This window comes from Saimiri boliviensis, chromosome 10, assembly GCF_048565385.1.
Source record: "Saimiri boliviensis isolate mSaiBol1 chromosome 10, mSaiBol1.pri, whole genome shotgun sequence".
In the NCBI taxonomy this organism is placed as follows: Eukaryota; Metazoa; Chordata; class Mammalia; order Primates; family Cebidae; genus Saimiri; species Saimiri boliviensis.
The window spans coordinates 8,426,399-8,451,659 of record NC_133458.1 but is presented as its reverse complement, the minus strand read 5'-3'; the positions used below and the strand labels follow the sequence as shown (position 1 = coordinate 8,451,659).

General features: G+C 41.1%; 1 protein-coding gene and 1 long non-coding RNA gene across 2 annotated transcripts; both read left to right on the top strand.

The window, feature by feature from the left end:
- Nucleotides 1-586: 586 nt before the first annotated feature.
- GIMAP4 (GTPase, IMAP family member 4) lies at nt 587-7,475 on the top strand. The gene is made up of 3 exons (XM_003929846.3): nt 587-1,116; nt 4,030-4,101; nt 6,232-7,475. The coding sequence occupies exons 2-3, from the start codon at nt 4,044-4,046 to the stop codon at nt 7,161-7,163; spliced, it is 990 nt and encodes a 329-aa protein (XP_003929895.1). The 5' UTR covers nt 587-1,116; nt 4,030-4,043; the 3' UTR covers nt 7,164-7,475.
- Nucleotides 7,476-9,314: 1,839 nt separating this feature from the next.
- Nucleotides 9,315-24,640, top strand: LOC141580004 (uncharacterized). The gene is made up of 3 exons (XR_012511991.1): nt 9,315-10,025; nt 21,981-22,140; nt 23,667-24,640. It is a non-coding gene; the product is annotated as an uncharacterized LOC141580004 (long non-coding RNA).
- The last annotated feature ends 621 nt before the right edge of the window (nt 24,641-25,261 follow it).

Below are 25,261 nucleotides of genomic sequence, written 5' to 3'. Positions count from 1 at the left end.
AGCTGTTTTGTTAAAAAGTTCAATAAAATTGGCAAACTTCTAGCCAGGTGGATGAAAAAAATATAGAGAAATATAAAGTATCAATTATTACATCACTACAGAGTCTCTATAAATTAAGACGATAATAAGGGAATATCATGGAAAACTTTAGGCCAATAAATTCAACACATTTGATGAAATAATGAAGTTTCTTGAAACTACCAAAGCTCATTTAAGAAGAAATACATAACCTGAACATTCCTATATTGTTACTAAAACATTGCATTCATGAGAGAAACATTCTTTTCTTGGGAACTGAGGTCAATAGAACCCAAAGTTGTGGGAAATGGAAGCCATAATTTCACATGGTTCATTAGGATTAATAGTGGGAAGATCCACTCTGCTATCATACATTGGCTCTGCTCTTTCTATCATGGAAGTGGGACATGCCACCAGGTGGCTGACTGATCTCCCTGGGATATGGTGTTGGGTCAAAGGCTCAGCGTTGGCCTTAGCTCTTAACAGGTTGGTCAGTTAGCAGTGGTTGAAGCCAGCTGGACCTCAGAAACTGAGAGTCAGAATTACTGTATTTATGCACAGACCCCATCCCTACCACCGTGTGATGAGCCTACTGAGCAAGGACAGGTGTGGCCGGGAGAAGAGGCTGGCTGACGTGCACAGAATGGGGTATATTAATCAATATTCTTTTCTGAATTATCTTGAATGTTAATATGAGGTACACATATCTGTACGCTCCATGCTCTTCAGAGATGTCCATCTGCATCCCTATCCTCAACACTGCATTACCACAGTCCATTATCATCCCTTTAATGCCGTTTAACTTTAAATAAATCGAAACAAAATAAAACTTAAAATTCAGAACTACAGTCACATTTGTCACGTTTCAAGTGCTCAGTAGTCACATGTGGCTAAGGGTAGCCATCCTGGACAGTGCAGAACAATCCCACCCCTGCAGAAAGTTCTATTAGAGCTGCTGGATGATTAGGTGGGCAGGTCGCTTGCACAAGTAAATCTGGACAGCTCCTCCCCTCACTTCCTCTCTGTTCCTCCTCCTTAACATTCTGGCTTAGTATTGTGCACAAAATCAGAGAGGCGTGCAGGACCCAGATTTTCCAGGTAAAGGAATAGGGGTATGTGTGATGGGGGTTGGGAGAAATTTGCAATTTTGGTGAAGAGAGGACTTGTATCTTAAAATGTCTGGTAAACATGTTTTCAGACTATATTCTCATTGGTTCCTGTTTCCTGTCTTTGTTAATTTTAGGTTGTATTCTGTTCTGAAGGCTGAGTCCTACAAATTATTGCCTCTTTCAAGAGAATACTTGTTTTACAAATAAAGATTTCCTTTCACTTGTTTCGGAATTTATACAGAACTTTGATTCTTCTAGGGATAAATTTGGGTGAGCGGACAGAATTAGTTCTGCAGGAGCTGGTGGGGAGAAGAACATTGGGATGTGTAAGGGGAACAGGTCTGTATGCGTCCCCACAAAGACTGCATCCAGGTCAAGATTGGAGGCTCTGCGGTCTGAGGTCTTGTTACCGGGTTAACTGACTACTCAGAACTGCCAGTTAGGGAGCTGCCTCCTCCGGGACCGTCCTGGGTTTACTGGGAGTTGAGCTCCCGTTTCGTGGGTAGAAGGAGGGTGTGACTCTGCAGTTCAGGAGAAGCTGGCTTCTGATGAATACTTTTTCTTTAGGCAGAGGGAGGAGAACTCAGCCACCTGAGGTTAGCACCTACAAAAGCAGTCTCCTGGCTTTGCCGCTGAGTTAGGAACAGCAGAGCAGCATTAAGGAGCCCATGTACTAGAATGAGGATGTGAAGAAACACCCAAAGAATGTCACAAAAACCCAGTGTCACAGCGTTGTTTTCTTGTTGCTGGTGTCCTATCCTCTCTCCTAACACCAGCCACTGATTTTTAAAAATTTTATGACTTCTCTTCTTTGTTTACAAGAAGCCATTTCCTACACCCTATTCTTGAAGGATAAAGAAATAATCATTCTTTCAAAAGAAAGATCTGGCTTTTCACAGTGTTTCATGTTCGTTGGCTTCCTACAAGGTGACTCTGTCCTTAACAACTACCATTTTCTGCCTGTTCTGGTCACAGTCTGCTCCAATAAGAGTTCTTCAAATATCTTTCTCCATTGCAAAATGTTTGTAGGTAGCAATGAAATAAAACATTTAACATTTATACCATGTTTCTATAATACCACATATTAATTAATAAAGGAAAGGACTGTCATTTTCACAGATCAGATGTGGACTGAACATAGTGACCAGTCAGAGGCAAGAAGCAGGGAGATTATTCATTTATTTATTTAACAAATAATGATTGAGAACCATTCTTTGCCCAGTACTGTTTTGGCTCCAGGGAATAATAAGAAATACAAGATATATGTGATCTTCCCGTCACAAAGATTGTAATCTAAGAGGACACAGTAAAAAAATCAAACAAATAACTTCCCAGAGTAATACACATCTTTTTTTATTATTATACTTTAAGTTCTGGGGTACATGTGCAGATCGTGCAGGTTTGTCACATAGGTATACACGTGCCATGGTGGTGGTTTGCTGCATCCATCGCCCCATCATCTACATTAAGTATTTCTTCTAATCTCCCCAATCTCTCCACCCCCTGCTATTCCTCCCCTAGCCAGCCACCCACCCTGGCCCCAGTGTGTGATGGTCCCCACTCTGTGTCCATGTGTTCTCATTGTTCAACACCCACTTATGAGAGAGAACATGGTGTTTGCTTTTCTGTTCTTGTGTCAGTTTGCTGAGAATGATGGTTTCTAGTTTCATCCATGTCCCTGCAAAGGGCATGAACTCATCCTTTTTTATGGCTACATGGTATCCCATGGTGTATATGTGCCACATTTCCTTTATCCAGTCTATCACTGATGGGCATTTGGGTTGGTTCCAAGTCTTTGCTATTGTGAACAGTGCTGCAATAAACATGTGTGCATGTGTCTTTATAATAGAATGAGGGTAATACATATTCTGTAAGAACTCTTTGGGGTGCAAATACCAAGTGGACCATGCCAGAGGGTGTTGCTGGTGGACAGTGGTGTTGGGGAGACTCTCTGGAGAGCTGAGGCCTGCATGCTGAGCAGGAACAAGCTGGGCACTAGGTTGGAGGGTGAGTGCTCCAGAGAGAGGGGACGATTCTGCAAAGGCCTTGAAGGTGGAAGGAGCCTAGATTTCCAGGACTTTGAGGGCAGTGTGGCTCACACCTAGGAGAGAGGAGAGAAGCTGATCATGCAGGGCCTATGGACCATTCCAAGGACTTAAGTTATTTTTGAAACCAATAGGAAGCCACTAGGAAATTTAAACCAGAAAAAATATCAAATGTTAGGTTTAAAATAACATCTGATTGTAGAGCAGAAAACGGATTGAAGGGGACATGATCAATTAGAAAGCTGTTAAATTGCAAACAAATGACAGTGGGTTGTATCAGCACAAAGATGGAGATAAATGGGCAATTTTGAGTTTTTTTGGAAGTAGAATCAATAGGATTTGGTGATGGACCAATGAGACAGAGAGGATAAAAGAGTTGTAGATGACCCCAGGGTTCTGGAGGAGCCACGGGCTAGATGGTGATGCCATCTGCTGAGGGGGAGCCAGGGAGGCAGAACAGGAGGTGGAGGTCAGGGCTTAATTTCAGCCAGATTCTGTTGGAGATACCCCTGAAACAGCCAAATGGAGAAGCCGAGTGAATATAAAAGTTTAGAACTCTGAGGAGGGTATAGGCTACAGACCTCATACAAAAGCATCCAAGCCACAAATCTCTAGGTGGGGGAAGGGGCCAGACCAGTGCTGAGGAAGCACTGGAAACATTTATGTTGTGTAAAGAAAAAGGAACAATCTGGAAATGAAACTGTCAATGGAGGGTTAAGGAGGCTTTGGGGAAATGCAGCAGGAGAAATCAATGCAGCAAGTTCACGGCAAAAAATAAAGTTGTTGGCTATAGGCAGTCAGGGATTCTAGTTGCTTCCATTTTCCTGAAATGACATGGTTGTGTTCTTGATCTACAGGAGTTCAAGTGACAATGACAGCCCAATCCAGCAGTGTGAAATTCAACCTCAGGCCACCAGGGGCCAGTTATGGTGAGAGTGTGTTCGGGGCTCCCCAGGCCAGGCTGCAGGGAGGTTAGCAGGTGGGGGTGGGGGTTCTTCTGCCTTGCCAGCCACTCCCCATTCGAGCAGGAGAAAAATATTTCCAACCTCCTTTCTCATTTCCTCCTCATTTGACCTGCTCTTTCATTTCTCTTGACCCTCTGCACTTTCTGCCCATGGTGTGGCTGTAGCAGCTAAGCAGAAGAGAGATTGAACATCCTTTGATTGACCCAGGGCTCGACACAGTTTCTTATCTCTTACTTCCTGGAACATGGGCACACCAGAACAGCTGGTTGTATCCTCTCTATTTTTCTGCCCGTTTCTTCAGCCTGGAGGAGGGTCGGGAAAGAGGAATGTGGGAGGAATTGATCCCTCTCCCTGGTCCGTAACTTCCCAGCTCCTGGTGGTCTCACCATAACCAACAAACTAAACTGGCTGGTTCACTCAGTGTATCACATGACCCTCCATTTTCTTCCTTATCTATAGAAATTCACTATGTCAATTGAGCTTTTGCTGCTTTAATAAACTATTCCAAAGTTTAGTAGCTTAAGACATCAGCCATTTAGTTGGCTTTTAATTCTGTGGGTTCACTGAGCCATTCTTGGGTCTGGACCAGCTCGGCTCATCTCAGGCGCTCGGGGTGAGCTAGTGCCTGGTATGTGGCCGAATGGTCTTGGATAGCCTTATGGACGTGTCTGGTAGTTAGCAGGCTCTCAGACAGCCAGGGTAATAGGGATAACTGGGCCTTGCTGTCATCATCAAGAAGGCTATTCCACACTTCCTCATAAGGCAGTTGCCGGAAAAGCAGAAAGAAAAGGCAAGCCACAATGCATACGCACTTTTGGAGTCTCTGCTCGCACCAGGCTTTCTACTGTCCTGCAGTCCAGAGCAAGTCATGAGACCCACCCAGACTCAGTGGTTGAAAAGGAAGACAGCATCTTGATGGGAGGAGCTGCAAATCGACATCCTAAAGAGGCATGCAGGGATAGGAACAGCTTGTGGCTGTATCTACAATTTCCTCCATGGATTGTCCTCCCCACGCTGCCAACACCGAGAAATTCGCAGGGTTGGAGCTGGCCTTTGGTGCCTTGTCATTTACTTCCCATGATTCTCCTATTCCCTTCCCTGTGGTCAACCAATGCCCTCAGGATATCCTTAGGACAGAGCCTCCCACTGTGACGGTAACTAAATAAAAATGGGAATGCCAGCCCACATTTTTTGTTTTTGTTTTTAAAGATAATCTTAGCCTTCTTGTATCCAGTGTTCTTAGTCATATTACTTTTGAAATTATGCTTCTTTCATCCTAGGATAGTGGTTATTAGACGTGGGAAGCTCTGCTTTAAGAATAATGATAGGGTGTATAACCCACTTGCCTGGCTTCTTAATGGGAAGAAGAAATGGTTCATTTTGAACATAAATTGGGAAAATAAATCTCCCTTACAGATACTCTAAAGTCAAATCTTGGGTTACTCCCTGCACTACCTTACTAGAAACAAGGCCTGGTGGCTTACGCCTGTAATCCCAGGCCTTTAGGAGGCTGAGGCAGGTGAATCACCTGAGGTCAGGAGTTCGAGACCAGCCTGATCTACATGCTGAAACCTTGTCTCTACTAAAAATACAAAAATTATCCTGGTGTGGGGTGCATGCCTGTAATCCCAGCTACTCAGGAGGCTGAGGCAGGAGAATTGCTTGAACCTGCGAAGCGGCGGTTGCGGTGAGTCAAGATCACTCCACTGCACTCTAGCCTAGGCAACAAGAGTGAAACTCCGTCTCAAAAAACAAACAAATAAACAAACAAACAGCTATTATTGGTAGCTCACAGTTCTCTTCTGAAACCATTTTATTTCTTCCTCTGTGGGCTATATAGCTACAAAAGATCAGACTAAAAAGCTCAGGGGAATCCTGAGAAGCAGGACTGAAGACAGGAGATTAAGGGAAGGGCCAGTTGCCCAAGTACTGCAAGATGAGCATCAGGCCCACAGGACTCTCTGTGAGTGCAGGAGTAACATCAGGAGAAGCCCATAGCCAGTAACAGAAAAGGGCACAGAGGATGAGGACCCTGCAGGGGAAACTATTAGAGGTAGATTCTAACGGTGTGGCTTTTTTCTCTTGATATCCCAGGGCCTGGAAGCCAAGAGCCCAGACATTCCCAACTGAGAATTGTGTTAGTGGGTAAAACTGGAGCAGGAAAAAGTGCAACAGGAAACAGCATCCTTGGAGAGAAAGTGTTTCATTCTGGCATTGCAGCAAAATCCATTACCAAGAATTGTGAGAAACGCAGCGGCACATGGAATGAAACAGAACTTGTCGTGGTTGACACGCCAGGCATTTTCGACACTGAGGTGCAGAATGCTGACACGTGCAAAGAGATCGGTCGCTGCATCCTCCTGACCTCTCCAGGGCCTCACGCTCTGCTTCTGGTGGTCCCACTAGGCCGTTACACCAAGGAAGAGCAGCAGGCCACAGAGAAGATCCTGAAAATGTTTGGAGAGAGGGCTAGAAGATTCATGATTCTCCTATTCACCCGGAAAGATGACTTAGATGGCACCAATTTGCATGACTACTTAACGGAAGCTCCAGAAGGCATTCAAGACTTGATGAACATTTTTGGTGACCGCTACTGCGCGTTCAACAACAGGGCAACAGGCGCTGAGCAGGAGGCCCAGAGAGCGCAGCTGCTGGCCCTGGTCCAGCTCGTGGTGAGGGAGAACAAGGGAGGCTGCTACACTAACAGGATGTACCAAATGGCCGAAGAGGAGATCCAGAAGCAAATCCAAGCGATGCAAGAACTCTACAGAGTGGAGATGGAGAGAGAGAAAGCACGGATAAGAGAGGAGTATGAAGAGAAAATCAGCAAGCTGAAGGATGAAATGGAGCAGGAAAGGAGAAGGGCCCAAATGGTGAAGGAACTAGCAGAACAGGAGGCTCGCTATGTCGCAAGGCAGCAAGAGGCGAGAACGGAAGTGGAGAACCAGAATGGGATGCTCGAATTAATCATTAATGTGTTAAAGATTGCTTTCTCAATTTTCTCACGTGTATTCATGGAAGATTAAACTTAATGAAAACCTGTTTGTATTTTCTACATATTCTCTGGCAACCTTGCCCCATACTTACTCATTTCGCAAAGTTGGAGTGCTCTAGTTTGTGTCTCTCAGGTGCTCATAAATAAGGACCACCGTTGTCCATTGTAGATGTTTGATTAACAAGGACAAATTTTTAATTTGTGAAACTCCAAAGCAGAAGGTATTGGTGCTTGCTACCTTGTGAATTCTTCCTTAGACACGCAGAGAAAATGTATGCAAGAGACCAAAGAAGATGATTCCAAGCTATATCATGTTACCTCTAATAAAACCTTTTTTTCTAGATTCTTTCTGTATTAGCAGATAGTCTCCGCCTGTAGCTTCTACTCATTTATCTTTGTATTCAGAGTCACAGTGATCATCTTACTCATATGGTTTGTTAGAAAGATCAATTCTTTGTTTGCAGTAGGTAATTTTAGAGATGGAGATAATGGTAGAATTATTTCTAGATGAGTATCTATTTAATTCCATTGTTATGTAAAGAGTAAAATTGTTTTTTATCATTTGCTCATTAAAGAACAGAAACTTGTCTGGAAAATAGATCTCTACAAATTCAACTATATAGTGATCCCCAAATCCTGAAAGGGTGAAAGACAGCAATTCAACAAATAAGAGAGCAATGATTGGTATATTCAGGTATATCTGTAGACACTCTTTGACCAACCTCAGTTTAACCAGTTTGATAAATACCCAGTTCTCTCCTTTTCTTGAGAAATAACAGATAGTTGCGACCCCACCTCCTTCACTCCACATCTTGAATACTTGTTGTTTGGCAGGTCATACACACACTTCTGCCCCCACTGCATTGAATTTTTTGCTTATTGTGTCTATAATGAAACTTTTCAGTTATCTCATATTTGTGCAGAATTACAACCTGTTTTGTCTTGGAAAATACTACTGCCACTTCTAATAATATAGGAATTAATTTCGCTTTTTGGTAAAAGTTCAAGATAATTTTGGAGCTAGACTTGGTCTACTTTCATGCTGTTTCCCCTGCTCCCCCTTTCGCTAGAAGACTTGAGCCACAGTTTCAACCCATTCATCAGCCAAAGACCACAACTTCCTTGGATCTTCATTATGTGCCAATGGACATTATGTGTAATCAAAGTTTCTGAGATCTGTGTAGTTTTGTTGGTGCAAAAATTCCCTTTAATATAGAGATAGCAATGGTTGAAGTTCCTCTCCCTTTTCTACTGGGTTTTCCACACTTAATGATTTCTAGAAATCCTGAAAGCATGTTTTCCTGGTTTACTAATATGTCCTAGTGGTCACATGTGACTTATGCCAACTTTCCATATTCTGTCATCTTGAAATTGGCTTCTCCATGCCCTAAATCATTTTGCCCAAAATAGTATACACATTTCTTCCTTATTTCCCAAAAGCACAAATAAGCTTAGACTATGCATTTAACAAAAGTTAGCGAAGGCTCAAAGATGAGAGAAGCACTACACAATGAAATGTGTGATTTCTGTAGAAATAATTACTCAGAGTAAGACAGCTTCTGTCTCTAACCTCACAAAAAGTGGGTGTACTTGTGTCTATTTTTTTTTCTGGGGACAATTTTTATTTTTGTTGAATATACTTTGGCATTTCTTTTTTTTTGTTTTGTTTTGTCTTTATTGCATCTTAGGTTTTGGGGTACATGTGAAGAACATGCAAGATTGTTGCATAGGTACAGACGTGGCAGTGTGATTTGCTGCCTTCCTCCCCATCACCTATATCTGGCATTTCTCCCCATGCTATCTCTCCCTAACTCCCCACCCCCTCACTGTCCCTCCCCTATTTACCCCCAACAGACCCCAGCATGTAGTGCTCCCCTCCCTGTGTACATGTGTTCTCATTGTTCAACACCCACCTATGAGTGAGAACATGCAGTGTTTGATTTTCTGCTCCTATGTCAGTTTGCTGAGAATGATGGTTTCCAGGTTCATCCATGTCCCTGCAAAGGACATGAACTCATCATTTTTTATGGCTGCATAGTATTCCATGGTGTATATGTGCCACATTTTCCCTGTCCAGTCTATCATCGTTGGGCATTTGGGTTGGTTCCAGGTCTTTGCTATTGTAAACAGTGCTGCAATGAACATTCGTGTGCATGTGTCCTTATAGTAGAATGATTTATAATCCTTTGGATAGATAACCAGTAATGGGATTGCTGGGTCAAATGGAATTTCTATTTCTAGGTCCTTGAGGAAGCGCCACACTGTCTTCCACAATGGTTGAACTAATTTACACTCCCACCAACAGTGTAAAAGTGTCAGGAAGGGGTCCAGTTTCTGCTTTCTGCACATGGCTAGCCAGTTTTCTCAACACCATTTATTAAATAGGGAATCCTTTCCCCATTGCTTGTTTTTGTCAGGCTTTTCAAAGATCAGATGGTTGTAGACATGTTGTGTTGCCTCCGAGGCCTCTGTTCTGTTTCATTGTTTAAGGTGGTTTTATCCAGTTTTGTGAAGAAGGTCATTGGTAGCTTGATGTGGATAGCGTTGAATGTGTAAATTACTTTGGGCAGTATGGCCATTTTCACGATATTGATTCTTCCTAACCATGAGCATGGAATGTTGTGTCTATTGTTTTTGCCATTGACATTTTAGCCAAAATTCTGAGACAGGAATTTAATATCCTATTGTATTACAACCATCTGTAAGCAAATATTTAAACAAAAAGCCACACATTCCCCCCAAGAAAAGAAAATTCAGGTTTAATAGGAAAAAGTCTTTAACAGCATTGGTTATTTTCAGTGTAACACACACTCTATTATTCTTACCCTTGCATTCAGGTTACTGCTGCAGATGAGGCAAAGAAAAAGACTCTGACTTAAGAAGCAGTGAGCAGGTGAGAAGCCCATGTGAAAAACCCTAAGAAGAGTGTTGCCTGTTTGCCTCCCAGGAGAGAAGGCAGACAGAAGGTTTGGCAAATACTAGGCATTGTGATTAGTACAAGAAGAGAGTGAGGCATGCTCCCTTCTCTCAATAGTTTTTCGAGTTCATACCTACTCATGCACTCATTAACACTCATTGATTTCTTGTATCTCATGGTTGGTTCTAGAGCAGACACTGAGAATCTAGAGATGAGCAAAAGAAGTCCCTTTTGAGATTGGGTTCATTCATCTCAGCACAATGCTTTTGGGAGTCATCTGAGTTGCCTGTTCTTTCTTTCTTTCTTTCTTTTTCTTTTTTTGACTGAGAAGTATTTTTTCATATGGCTATTCCACAGTTTGTCTGTCACTTCTTCTTAATTAATCTTTGTACCTAATTGATTTCTCTTGTTTGATTGCATTGGCTAATACCTCCATTATAATGTTGAGCAGTAGTGGAGATGACAGACCTGCTTGCCTTATTCTTGGCGATGCCTCCAATGTTTTCCAATTAAATAAGTAAGGTTCTAGATTACAGTAGTATCATTGTTCTGCTTTTCCTCTTCTTAAGATAGATAGTTCAGATATCTGATTTTATAACTCTCTTTTTTACTCACATAAGTCTGTAAAGCTATAAAATTTCTGTTTATGTTTATCCACATTTTTATTTGGAGAGGTGGTAAGAGAAAATATTATTTCAGTTATGAAAGCTTTTGTGGGAAAATTGGGGAAAAGACTAGGTATTTAAATGTTTACACAACATGAAAGACCTACCACTGAGGCACCATTCTGAATAAAACACTTTGAGTTCACTATCAACTCAGCTGGTAGCTACTGTCCCCAGCCACTGAGAGGACAGGGCAAAAGGGATTCCCCTGCATGGGTCTTTTCTGGTTGCCTCACTGTCAGGGCTCTGCAGAGATGGATTGTGAGCACAGCTTCAATGACACAACCACATTGTGAAAGGTTAAGAGTTAAAATATTTCCAAATTTATGAAAGGTGTTGTAAATTCAGGCTGAAATATGAATTCATGGTATAGATGTTTTAAAATCATCCACATTTGTCAAGTAAGAATTCTAGCCATGTATTTGACACAAATCCCTTGTTATATAAGCAGTCTCATTTTCATGTTTCATGACCCAGGATTATTAGACCATGCTCTGTTCCATTTTTTGAACCCAGCATGAAGCATTTCATCTTCCTCCACTTACACCAAGTAGTAGGTATTAAAAGTAGGATATTCCCAGGGCAGTGTGGGAGCTCTTTCTTTCTTTCTTTCTTTCTTCTTTCTTTCTTTCTTTCTTTCTTTCTTTCTTTCTTTCTTTCTTTCTTTCTTTCTTTCTTTCTTTCTTTCTTTCCTCTCTCTCTCTCTCTCTCTCTCTCTCTCTCTCTCTCTCTCTCTCTCTCCCTCTCTTCTCTCTGCCTAATAAATCACTTTGTGAAAAAAAAAAAGGTAGGATATATTTTCAATCAAGGAAATTAGAGACTGACCCACCTCTGGAGGGTTGGGAAGGCAGAGGTCTTGAAAGCTCACTGGGGCACAGACCTGGGCGGTTTCCAGGCGCTCATTTGCCATGACATGCAGCTAGGTCTGTTCATTGTCTCTCTGCTGTTGCTGTCAGAGAAAGGTCCTTCTTCCTTGTCCACCATCCAAATCTCATGTGAATGTCTCACTATGGTTGACTCTCACTTGGATCATACAGTGTAACAGGTGATGAGAAATATCATTCGAGGCTCCTCTGTGATTCAGAAACAACAAATGATTTGGGACAGCTGAAGTATTCATATGGAAGTGTTCATCATCAATCTGACCTTTTTGTGGAAAATGTTTCCTAGCCCATTCAAGACACACTCATTGAGGCTGGGAATACCCAGGACAAAATAGCTTTGATCTTATATTTTAACTACTTGCTGTCTGTCTTCTACAATTATGGCTGATGAAGAACACTTCCTTGTTCGCCATTGGTTTCCAATGTCCTGGAGTGCGTGAAGCACTCATTAAATATTTTTTACCCGTTTGGCAGCTGCACATCACCCTTGCCCTTGGAGACTGGCAAACTTGGCTCAAGCTGCATTTCCACAGCACACAGAGTCCAAACTCCCTCCTGCAGGGGGCTTTCTGCATTCACTTCCTCATGCTTCCCCTACTTTCTCCTGCATGGGCCACTGTCCCTTGTCTTACCCCATTTAATGCACTTGAAGTTCATTCAATTGAAGTTCAGTTTTCTGCCTGGTTTCCACCATCATAACAGTGATCAGCATTGTATAGGCTTTAGCAACTTTCCTGCAGATTTTGAGTTACAGGAGAGGATATCAAAGGCAGCACTGGGCATTTCTATACTGAGCCCATTCTCCTCCCTCTGGTTTGGAAAGAGAAACTATTTATCCCTCTACACCCAGGAGGAAGCAACTTTGGAGCTGCTGAATAAATAGTCTCCTTTTCAGGAACGCAGATGACTGATGAATTCCAGGATGTTAGAGAACATGACACCCACCAGACCCCTTCCTTCTATTGTTTCAACTTTTCAAAAACAGGAAACAGATTGTTCTCTTTTCCCTTTGCCCTGTGGTGACCAGATGTGACCTTCACGTTTGCTTTCTCTTTCTACTTTGCACGCACCAGTGAGGTCTCCTGGCAGCTCTGCCTGGTCTTCTCTCCTGCAGCTGTCACTCTCTGGTTGTCAGGTGGCCTAGGATAGAGAATAGCTCCCTTCCATTCCAGTGGAAGGATTAGACACTCACTTTGGGCTCTGGTCCCTGCTCTGGTCTCTACTCCATCTTTATTAGAAAGTCTTATCCTTCTGGTAAAAAGATGGTATTTTGCCTGATTTGATTGAGTTCTTTGTGTGTTCTACGTCCTTCAGAATTCTGCAGGAGAGACAGGCTTTTGGCACCCTCTCATTTACTAGTAACATTGGAAATGGGGGAAATGCCTTAAATGTTAGGCTTAGGAACGCAAATTCCCAGGTCCCACCCAACACTTACTTCCTCAGAAACTTCGTATTTCAACAAGCCTTAAATTCATGCTAATGCTTGAGGTTTTTCGAAAATACAATACTTGCTTTATAGATATGCAGAGAAAAACCTGCAGAAATAATCAGCTTCCAACATTCAAAAATATTAATAGGATATTTTCAGCCTTGTTAGCCTGAGTACTTTCTTCAGAATGGATTGTCTGCCTTTTATCATTTCTCCAATTGCCATGACAAGGCTCAGGTTTCCAGGTTACCAGACAATAACATTTTGTACAGAAGTCTATGTAATAAGATATGGAAACCCCACTCTTCTATGGGAAAAGAGCCAGAGAGGAAGGCAGAAAAATAAAGCAGTCAAATGTGTGTCCTGAGTTTTGTCTCTCCAGATGTTGGCTCAGGAAATATTAGATACTGGAATTCTACTCATCCCTTAAGCCTTGGTCTGGGGAGTGCTTTCAGGGGAACAGTCTTTCAAATGTGGATGTGGCCATGTGTAGTTCCTTACTCTGAGGATCTAAACACCTTCACTTTCTGTCTGGTTTTCATCACTCTATGTTGCTTTCCAGTATTTTATTCTTTTTTAAAAATTATACTTTAAGTTCTGGGATTCATGTGAAGAAGGTGCAGGTTTGTTACATACATGCCATGGTGGTTTCCTGCACCCATCAACCTGTCGTCTACATTAGGTATTTCTGCTAATGGTATCCCTCCCTTGGATCCCCACCCCCAATAGGCCCAGTGTGTGATGTTCCCCTCCCTGTGTCCATGTGTTCTCATTGTTCAACTTCCACTTATTAGTGAGAACATGCGACATTTGGTTTCTGTTCCTCTGTTAGTTTGCTGAGAATGATGGTTTCCAGCTTCATCCATGTCTCTGCAAAAGACATGAACTCAACCTTTTTTATGGCTATGTAGTATTCCATGGTGTATATGTGCCACATTTTCTTTATCCAGTTTATCATTGATGGGCATTTGTGTTGGTTCCAAGTCGTTGCTGCTGTGAATATTGCTGTAATAAACATATGTATGCATGTGTCTTTATAGCAGAATGATTTATAATCCTTTGCGTATATACCCAGTAATGAGATTGCTGGGTCAAATAATATTTCTGGTTCTAGATCCTTGAGGAATCACCACACTGTCTTCCACAATGGTTAAACTAATTTACACTCCCACCAACAGTGTAAAAGCATTCTTTTTTTCCCACATCTTCTCCAGCATCTGTTGTTTCCTGACTTTTTAATGATAACCATTGTAATTGGCATGAGATGGTATCTCATTGTGGTTTTGATTTGTATTTTTCTAATGACCGGTGATGATGAGCTTCTTTTCATGTCTGTTGGTTGCATAAATGTCTTCTTTTGAGAGTGTCCTTTGCCCACATTTGGTGGGGTTGTTTTTTTTTCCCTATAAATTTATATAAGATTCTTGTAGATTCTGGATATTAGTTCTTTGCCAGATGGATAGATTGCAAAAAATTTTCTCCCATTCTGTAGGTTGCCTGTTCACGCTAATGATTGTTTCTTTTGCTGTGCAGAAGCTCTTTAGTTTAATTAGATCCCATTTGTCAATTTTGGCTTTTGTTACCATTGCTTTTGGTGTTTAAGTCATTAAGTCCTTGCCTATTTTTGTGTCCTGAATGGTGTTGCCTAGGTTTTTCTTCAGGGTTTTTTTATGGTTTTAGGCCTTATGTTTAAGTCTTTAATCCATCTAGAGTTAATTTTTGTATAAGGTGTAAGGAAGGGGTCTAGTTTCAGTTTTCTGCATATGGCTAGCCAGTTTTCCCAACACCATTTATTAAACAGGGAATCCTTTCTCCACTACTTGTTTTTGTCAGGTTTGTCGAAGATCAGATGGTTGTAGATGTGTGGTGTTATTTCTGAAGACTCTATTCTTTTCCATTGATCCACATATCTGTTTTGTTACCAGTATCATGCAGTTTCAGTTACTGTAGCCTTGTAGTATAGTTAGAAGTCGGGCAGAGTGATGCTCTGGCTTTGTTCTTTTTGCTTACGATTGTCTTGGTTACATGGGCTTTTTTTTGGTTCCATATGAAATGTAAAGTAGTTTTTTCTAGTTCTGTGAAGAAATTCAATGGTGGCTTGAAGGGGATAGTATTAAATCTATAAACTACTTTGGGCAGTATGGCCGTTTTCACAATACTGATTCTTTCTATTCACGAGCATGGAAAGTTTTTCCATTTCTTTGTGTCCTCTCTTATTTTCTTGAGCAGTGGTTTGTAGTTTCCTTGAAAATGTCCTTCATATCCTTTGTAAGTTGTATTCCTACATATTTTATTCTCTTTATAGCAATTGTGAATGGGAGTTTACTCTGATTTGGCTCTCTGCTGATTAATGGTGTATAGAAGTGCTTGTAATTTTTGCACATTGATTTTGTATCCTGGGACTGCTGAAATTGCTTATCAGTTTCAGGAGATTTTGGGCTGAGATGATGGCATCTTCTAAATACACAATCATGTTGTCTGCAAATAGAGACAATTTGACTTCCTCCTTTCCTAATTGAATACCCTTCATTTCTTTTTCTTACCTGATTGCTCTGGCTAGAACTTCCAATACTATATTGAATAAGAGTGGTGAGAGAGGGCATCCTTGTCTAGTGCCAGATTTCAAAGGGAATGCTTCCAGTTTTTGCCCATTCAGTATGATATTGGCTGTGGGTCTGTCATAAATAGCTTTTATTATTTTGAGACATGTTCCTTCAATACCTAGTTTACTGAGAGTTTTTAGCATAAAGGGCTGTTGAATTTTGTCAAAGGCCTTCTCTGCATCAATTGAGATAATCATGTGGTTTTTGTCTTTGGTTCCATTTATGTGGTGAATTACGTTTATAGACTTGCATATGTTGAACCAGCCTTGCATCCCTGGGATGAAGCCTACTTGATCATGGCGGGTAATGTTTTTGATGTGCTGTTGCAATCGGTTTGCCAGTATTTTATTGAAGATTTTTCCATCTATGTTCATTATTGATATTGGCCTGAAGTTTTCTTTTCTTGCTGAGTTTCTGCCGGGTTTTGGTATCAGGATGATGTTGGTTTCATAAAATGATTTGGGAAGGATTCCCTCTTTTTGGATTGTTTGGAATAGTTTCAGAAGGAATGGTACCAGTTCCTTTTTGTATGTCTGGTAGAATTCGGCTGTGAACCCATCTGGACCTGGGCTTTTTTTGGGTGGTAGGCTATTAATTGCTGCTTCAACTTCTGCCATTGTTATTGGTCTATTCAAGATTTCAACTTCTTCCTGGTTTAGGCTTGGGAGGATGCAAGTGTCTGGGAATTTATCCATTTCTTCCAGGTTTACTAGTTTATGTGCAAAGAGTTGTCTGTAATAATCTCTGATGATGGTTTGAATTTCTGTGGAATCTGTGGTGATATCCCCTTTATTGTTTTTTATTGCATCTATTTGATTCTTCTCTCTTTTCTTTTTTCTTAATCTGGCTAGTGGTCTGTCTATTTTGTTGATCTTTTTAAAAAATGAGCTCCTGGATTTATTGATTTTTTGGAGGTTTTTTTGTGTCTCTATCTCCTTCAGTTGCTTTGATCTTAGGTATTTCTTGTCTTCTGCTAGGTTTTGAGTTTTTTTGGATCTTGCTCCTCTAGCTCTTTTAATTTTCAGATAGGGTGTCAATTTTAGATCTTTCCTTGTTTCTCATGTGGGCATTTATTGCTATATATTTTCCTCTAGACACTGCTTTAAATGTGTCCCAGAGATTCTGGTATGTTGTGTCTTCATTCTTGTTGGTTTTGAAGAGCATCTTTATTTCTGCCTTCATTCCATCATTTATCCAGTCAACATTCAAGAGCCAGTTGTTCAGTTTCCATGAAGCTGTGCAGTTCTGAGTTAGTTTCTCAATTCTGAGTTCTGACTTGATTGCACTGTGGTCCAGGAGACTGTTTGTTATGATTTCCATTCATTTGCATTTGCTGAGGCGTGATTTTCTTCCAATTATGTGGTCAATTTTAGAGTAGGTGTGATGTGGTGTTGAGAGGAATGTATATTCTGTGGGTTTCGGGTGGAGAGTTCTGTAAATGTCTGTTAGGTTTGCTTGTTCCAGGTCTGAGTTCAAGTCCTGGCTATTCTTGTTAATTTTCTGTCTCATTGATCTGTCTAATATTGACAGTGGAGTGTTAAAGTCTCCCATTATTATTGTGTGGGAGTCTAGGTCTCGTTGTAAGCCATTAAGAACTTGCTTTATATAACTGGGTGCTCCTGTATTGGGTGTGTATATATTTCGGATCGTTAGCTCTTCTTGTTGCATTGATCCTTTTACCATTATGTAATGACCTTCTTTGTCTCTTTTGATCTTTGTTAGTTTAAAGTACACTGTATCAGAGACTAGGATTGCAACTCCTGGTTTTTTTTGCTCTCCATTTGCTTGGCAAATCTTCTTCCATCCCTTTATTTTGAGCCCATGTGTGTCCTTGCACATGAGGGGTTTACTGAACACAGCATACTGATGGGTCTTGGCTTTTCATCCAATTTGCCAGTCTGTGTCTTTTCATTGGGGCATTTGGCCCATTTACGTTTAGGGTTAATATTGTTATGTGTGAATTTGATCCTGCCATTTTGATGCTAGCTGGTGGTTTTGCTGATTAGTTAATGCAGTTTCTTCATTGTGTTGATGCTCTTTACCATTTGGTATGTTTTTGGAGTGGCTGGTACTGGTTGTTCCTTTCTATGTTTAGTGCTTCTTTCAGGAGCTCTTGTAAAGCAGGCCTGGTGATGATGAAATCTCTGAGTAATTGCTTGTTCATAAAGGATTTTATTTCTCCTTCAGTTATGAAACTTAGTCTGGGTGGATACGAAATTCTAGGTTGAAAGTTCTTTTCTTTAAAGGTGTTGAACATTGGCCCCCACTCTATTCTGGCTTGTAGGGTTTCTGCTGAGAGATCTGCTGTGAGTCTGATGGGCTTCCCTTTGTGTGTAACCTGACCTTTCTCTCTGGCTGCCCTTAGCATTTTCTCCTTCATTTCAACCCTGGTGAATCTGACGATTATGTGCCTTGCAGTTGCTCTTCTTGAGGAATATCTTTGTGGTGTTCTCTGTATTTCCTGGACTTGAGTATTGGCCTGCCTTGCTAGGTTGGGGAAGTTTTCCTGGATAATATCCTGAAGAGTGTTTTCCAGCTTGGATTCATTCTCTTTTTGTCACATTCAGATATACCTATCAAATGTAGATTAGGTCTTTTCACATAGTCTCATATTTCTTGGAGACTTTGTTAGTTTGTTTTTACTCTTTTTTCTCTAATCTTGCCTTCTCATTTTATTTCATTGAGTTAATCTTCAACCTCTGATATCCTTTCTTCTGCTTGGTCAATTCGGCTATTGAAACTTGTGTATGCTTTGCGACGTTCTTGTGTTGTGTTTTTCACCTCCATCAATTCATTTATATTCCTCTCTAAGCTGTTCTCATTAGCATTTCATCAAACCTTTTTTTCAAGGTTCTTAGTTTCTTTGCATTGGGTTAGAATATGTTCTTTTAGCTCAGAGAAGTTTCTTATTACCCACCTTCTGAAGCCTGTTTCTGTCAATTCATCAGACTCATTCTCCATCCAGCTTTGTTCCCTTGCTGGTGAAGAGTTGTAATCCCTTGGAGGAAGAGAGGCATTCTGGCTTTGGGTGGTTTCATCCTCTTTGCACTGGTTTCTTCCCATCTTTGTGGATTTATTTACCTGTAGTCCTTGTAGTTGGTGATTTTCAGATGGGGTCTCTGAGTGGACATCCTATTTGTTGATGATGAAGCTATTTCTTTCTGTTTCTTAGTTTTCCTTCTAACAGTCAGGCCTCTGCTGTAGGACTGCTGGAGGTTGACTCCAGATCCTGCTTCCCTGGGGATCACTTGCAGTGGCTGCAGAAGCATAAGGGTTGCTGCCAGTTTCTTCTTCTGCTATCTTTGTCCCAGAAGGATACCCACCAGATGTCAGTTCGAGCTCTCCTTTTTGAGGTGACTCTTTGGATATACGGGGGTCCAGGAGCTGCTTGAGGAGACAGTCTGTCCTTCATAGGAGCTCAGGTGCTGAGCTGTGAGCTCTGCTGTTCTGTTCAGAGCTTCTGGGCAGGTACATTTAAGTCTGCTGCAGCAAAACTCATAACCGCCTTTTTTTGCCAGGTGCTCTGTCCTGGGAAGGTGGGGCTTTATTTATAAGTTTCTGTCATGCTGCTGCCTTGTTTTAGGGATGCCCTGCCCAGCGAGGAGGCAGCCTAGTCACAATCTGCCACCAGAAGCATTGCTGAGCTGCTGTGGGCCCTGCCCAGCTGCCATGTGAACTTCCCTGCTGTCCTGTTTATAGGGGTATAGTTAGAACTGGCTTGGCAATGACAGCCCACTTCTAGTGGCGGAATCTTTCTGTAATGGTGGACTGCCTCAGCAATGGCAGACAACCTCAGTAGTGGTGGACTGCCTTGGTAATGGCAGACACCCCTCCCCCACAGAGGTGGACCATCCCATGTTCGGCTGTGCTTGGTGTGAAACTCTCAATCCAGAGCATTTCAGATTGCTGGTCTTTGTGGGGGTGGGACCAGCCAATCCTGATCACCTGATTCCCTGCCTCAGACCCCATTTTTTTCAGTTGAACAGGTGACTCTGTCTCCCAGGCATTCCAGTCACCAGTTGAAATGGCACCTGGATTTGTGTGAGTTCTTGTGCAGAGACCCGCTGTGCTGGCAGAAACAGCCACGCTGGAGACTCATGGTGCTTTTTTGCCCAGGAATCTCCTGGCCTGGCTTCCTGTTTCAGTCCCCTTTTTTTCAGTTGAATGGGTGACTCTGTCTCCCAGTCATTCCAGTTGCCAGTTCAAAACGCATCCGAATTTGTGTGAGATTTTGTGTGGAGACCTGCTCTGCCAGCTGAAACAGCTACGCTGGAGACTTGTGGTGTGTTTCTGCCTGGGAATCTCCTGCAGTTGAACAGGCAACTCTCTCCCAGGCATTCCAGTCACCAGTTGAAAAGGCACCCAGATTTGTATGAGATTTTGCATGGATACCCGCTGTGCTGGCTGAAACAGCCTCACTGGAGACTTGTGGTGCTTTTCTGCCCGGGAATCTCCTGGCCTGGCTCTCTGCTTCAGTCCCCTTTTTATCAGTTGAATGAGCGACTCTGTCTCCCAGGCACTCCAGTCGCCAGCTGAAATGGCGCCTGGATCTGTGAATTTTTATGTGGAGAACCACCGCGCTGGGGACCTGTGTTGCTCCTCCACCCAGGAATCTCCTGGTCTGTGGGCAATAAAAATCTGTCTGGAAATGCAGCGACCACTCACCCTTCATGGTCTCACTGGGAGCTGCAATCCAGAGCTGTTCCTACTTGGCCATCTTGGATCCCTGTCACTAATTCTCTTAAGTTCTCTGAGTCACAGAAAAAGAGCCTGAAATGACATTTCTTGTCATCCTTTTCCCCATATGGAGCATAAGAGAGCCAACAAGAGGCACTCAGGTGAGATTTGGGTTGTGGATGAGAAAGAAAGAGGACCATTCTCTGGCAATGACAGCAAAGAGACAATGGGTGAACCACAGATGCAAGTTACAGCAGAAGAGCACCTGAAAGCCACCAGCTCTGTGCACTGATAAGCTTCCCTGGGCCTGTGAATTCCTAGCTCTCCAAAGTGTGTGACAGTCTCTAATTCCCTGGACCAAAAGTACATCCTACTTTTAATACATAGATGTGTTCAATTTTCCTAATTGACTCCTTTGTATCAGTAGAGGAATACGAAATGCCCTTTGGAAACAATGGAGGCAAAATAATTTTCAGAAATAACAGACTCAGTAGTCCTGGGTCATAAAATATGATAATAAGACTACTTATATCACAAGGGACTTGTGCCAAATAGCTAGCAAAATTCTTATTTGACGAGTGTAAAAGATTTTAAGATAATCTATACCAATAATTCATATTTTTGTCTTGACTTTACATCTCTCATAAATTTTGAGGTAAAACATTTCCAAAGTCTTTGCAAGATGATGCCACTTAAATATCACACTTCTCATCTACTGCTCAAGAAAAATACTTGTGAATTTTCCAATTTTAGGTCAATTAGTCTTTGTTATTATTTAAAAAGTCTTGCCTCTATGGACATTTTTTTGTTAGTCTTTGTTATTATTTTTAAAATCTTGCCTTAGTGGAAGATTTTTCATGTTTCCTATACATTTAATTTCGTTAGTTTTTTCCACCACATTTTCCAACAAAACTTTCTATAACTGAATAATTTATTTTATGTTCTCTCCAACTAAAATTTTCGTGTGTGTGTGCAATAATCGAAGTTTTATATCTGTCAGTCACAAGCTCAGATCCTGTTAAAAATGGTTTAGTTTTTCATTGTTGGATGTTTAATTTTGGCTCCAGGTGACTAACTTTGTTGATTCTGTTTTTGATTGTTGAGAGAAAGCTTTTTGTCAAGTACCCTAGGTAACTACTGAAAAATGTCTCTTCATATAATACACTCCATTATATTTCCAATTATTTTACACAACAAACAAGGTGGGGTTTTCAAATTTTGTTTTGCTGTGCTGTGGCATATTATAATGACTATTAATGATGAAATTTGCAGCATATTTTCTGCCCATCTATAGTTTAGCTTAATCATCTCCATTCAATTCTGCATCAGTGTTATGCCCTCACTTCAAAATTAAAAATTTGTCTATGCTTATTTTAAGCTAAAAATAATTTAATTGTGTTATAAATAAAATAATAATTAGCATTTAACTTTATCAGTTACAACATAGATAGGTATAACTATAACTCATGCTGTCTACATAAAATATTCAAATAAAGACATTATGTCCTGATTAAAAAATTATTCAAACTAAATCAATCCATTGACACTGACTAGAACAGTGATGTATTTATACATAATGCTGAAAATAATCTATGTGGCAACACATTTGCAGTCGAATGCAGGTGCATCTTTATTTTATATATAAATTTTCTTCTTCTTCTTTTTTTTTTCAGAGATTCCACCATGTTGCCCAGGCTGGTCTTGAACTCCTGGGCCAATTATCCTCCAGCATCAGCCTCCCAAAGTGCTGGGATTACAAGGGTGAGCCATCATGCCTGGCCCAGATGCTTCTCAACTTACAATGGGGTTACATCCAGATAAATCCACTGTAAGGTAAAATATTGAAAGTCCCACATGCTCTCAATAAACCCAACCTACTGGTCATTATGCTTGGGAACACAATACACTGTGCTGACTGGGAGTTGCAGCTCATTGCTGCCACTGAGCCACGTGAGAAGGTATCACACAGCTTTCTACTGCATGCACAGAATTTTCATATCATCATCAAGTCAAGAAATCCTAAGTCAAACCATCATAAGTCAGGAATGATTTGTAATATCATAAATGATGCAACAGTTAGAGGTAAATATATTCTACCAAAACTGTAAAGTTGTGTTTCATGGTAAAATATTTTACACTGTTTCAAAATTTAAATTAAAACTAATGATAACTGAATAAAATTTAAAATTGAGTTTCTCAGATGTACCCATGTATATTAAGTGTTTAGGAGCCACATGTGGATAATAGCTACCCTATTGAATACTGTAGTTTCTAGAACATACTCAAACGTGGAATTTTAACACACACTTCTACATAGTCTATGAGTGAAAAAAGACATCACAAGAAAAACAGAAAGTATTTTAAATGGAATGATAGTGAAAACAGAATTTTTTTTTTCTTTTTCTTTTTTTTTTTGAGATGGAGTTTCGCTCTTGGTACCCAGGCTGGAGTGCAATGACGCGATCTTGGCTCACCGCAACCTCTGCCTCCTGGGTTCAGGCAATTCTCCTGCCTCAGCCTCCTGAGCAGCTGGGATTACAGGCACGTGCCACCATGCCCAGCTAATTTTTTTTTGTATTTTTAGTAGAGACGGGGTTTCACCATGTTGACCAGGATGGTCTTGATCTCTTGACCTCGTGATCCACCTGTTTCGGCCTCCCAAAGTGCTGGGATTACAGGCGTGAGCCACTGCACCCGGCCCAGAAAGCAGAATATTTTAAGATATGGGCCAGGCATGGTGGCTCATGCCTGTAATCCCAGCACTTTGGGAGGCTGAAGCAGGAGGACTGCATGACCTCAGGAGTTTGAAGCCAGCCTGGGCAACGAAGTGGGACTCTATCTCTACAAAAACTAAAAAATTAAGCTGGTTGTTGTGGTGCATGCCTGTGATTCCAGGTACACAGTAAGTTGAGGTAGAGGAATTGCTTGATCCCAGGAGGTTGAGGCTTCCATGAGCCATGATCATGCCACTGTACTCCAGCCTGGGCAACAGAGCAAGATTCTATCTCAAAAAAAAAAAAAAAAAAAAAAAAAACAGGTAACAATGTGTGAGATACAGATAAACATGCACAAAAGGACATTTTATAGCTTTATATTTATCTGTTTGAAAAGAAGAATTTTTAATAGGGTACAGGATATTGTATATGTTGTAGTGGCTTTGGATATTGTATCTTCTGCAGAACTTTGAGTTTGTTCCAATAGGCCCTTAAATTACTGGCAGATCACTTTTGCCTTGGAAAGGCTTGATTTTAGACATTGTTAGCAAGGGTTTGCTTTAATTTTGTTCTTCCTTCTAGGGCAAGTCTCTTAGTCCTGAGATGCCATACTTACTCCTAAAATATGACCCTTTTTAATTTCAGTGTGAATGTACAAGTTTACCAAGGTCTTCTAACTTGATGGACTGGAACTTGCAATTCTCTTTGCTACCATGGGCAACTGCTGATATCTCTGATCAGTTCTTTCAGCCTCTGCAAAAGTTTTCCTGCAACCCTCTGGAGAGTGCCCTGTGCTTACACGGTTCAGGGTCAGTAAAGGATGTGAAGGAAGAAATGCAGAGCTTTTGGTACCCAACCCTCCAAATCCCCACCACCCCATCTCCCCACTCTGTAGCTCTTTTATTTTGTGGAGCTCCCCTGTAAATTTTTCCCATCTCTGGTTGTCCCAAACTCCACCCTCTCTCCCCCAACAGGACACTGTGAATATCTGGTGAGTGCTATTCCTGCATCCACATGACTGGATAGTGCCTTAATGTGAAAAGCCACATCGAGATAAGACCAGTGTGGTCCCCTCATCTTAGGGGTCAAGTTCTCTGTAACAGTGTCTACCTGCATTTGGCCATTTCCCATGCCTTCAAAGTTATTTTCTTAGTATTATTATTTTGCTTTTTCTATACGCTTTATAAATGTTACCACAAAAAGGTTAGAGGCTGGAACCTTTCTGTGACCCTCCACAGCTGCTTTGATCCACCAAGGAGGAAAAACCCTCTACTGACTTAGATCAAATTCTCCAAATCCCTGTTTTTCATCCTTCCCTTTAGTGTAGAGATATTTTCAACAAACTCTAAAAGCTGCTCTTATCACAGCTTTGGTCAAGACAACCCTCTCTCATCACCATCAACCCCACCACTGATTTCTTACCAGTTGGTAGACTAGAGTTTCTAGAACATACCCATACCTGCCTTCTGAGGCTTTTCTGAGGCTGAAAGAGTGAGAGCTATGCAGAGACATCTATTCCGCTTCCTGAAATGTCATGGGAGACATCTTTCCCAGTGCTTAGTAATAAAAGAGAGAAAACAGCATATTCGAGGTCATTAAAAATAACCTTTAATAAATGACATGCTTTGCCAGTTAGTCACTGAATGGATCTCATTTGGTCAAATGCTTGTGTTTTCTATGATGACATTAATTAAGCTAATAGAGTTAAAATAACAATATCAAAATTTACAAAATTATCTCCCATTTGAATGAAAATGCAAATAAGTCTAACTTTTACTTCAGTGGCTCTGGAGTTTCAAGTCTGTTCACTTGGAAACAAAATGGTCTTGATTAACTTATACTTGAACTATTTACCACTTCCCTCAAACTTAACATAAACATAAGACATTGCCAACTAGAATACCAATAGGATTCTTTTTGGGAAATTATACAATGATTTTAACTTTCACATAGAAGAAAAAATTGCCTGAGAATAACAAGGTGAATATAAAAATGAAGACTGAGGTAAAAATTGGCTCCCACATTGTAGTCAAAGCCATTGTAATCAAATCAATATTTTATTTACATAGGAGTAGAAAAGTAGAAGACATGAACAGAAATGAAAATTCTGACACAAATCTTGAGTGTGAATGAGAACTGAATGTATGATAAATGTTACATTTTTAGTCCAATGGGAAATTGATCACTTACATAAATGGTTGTGGCACAAAGGCTATCTTAAGTATACACCAAATAACTCT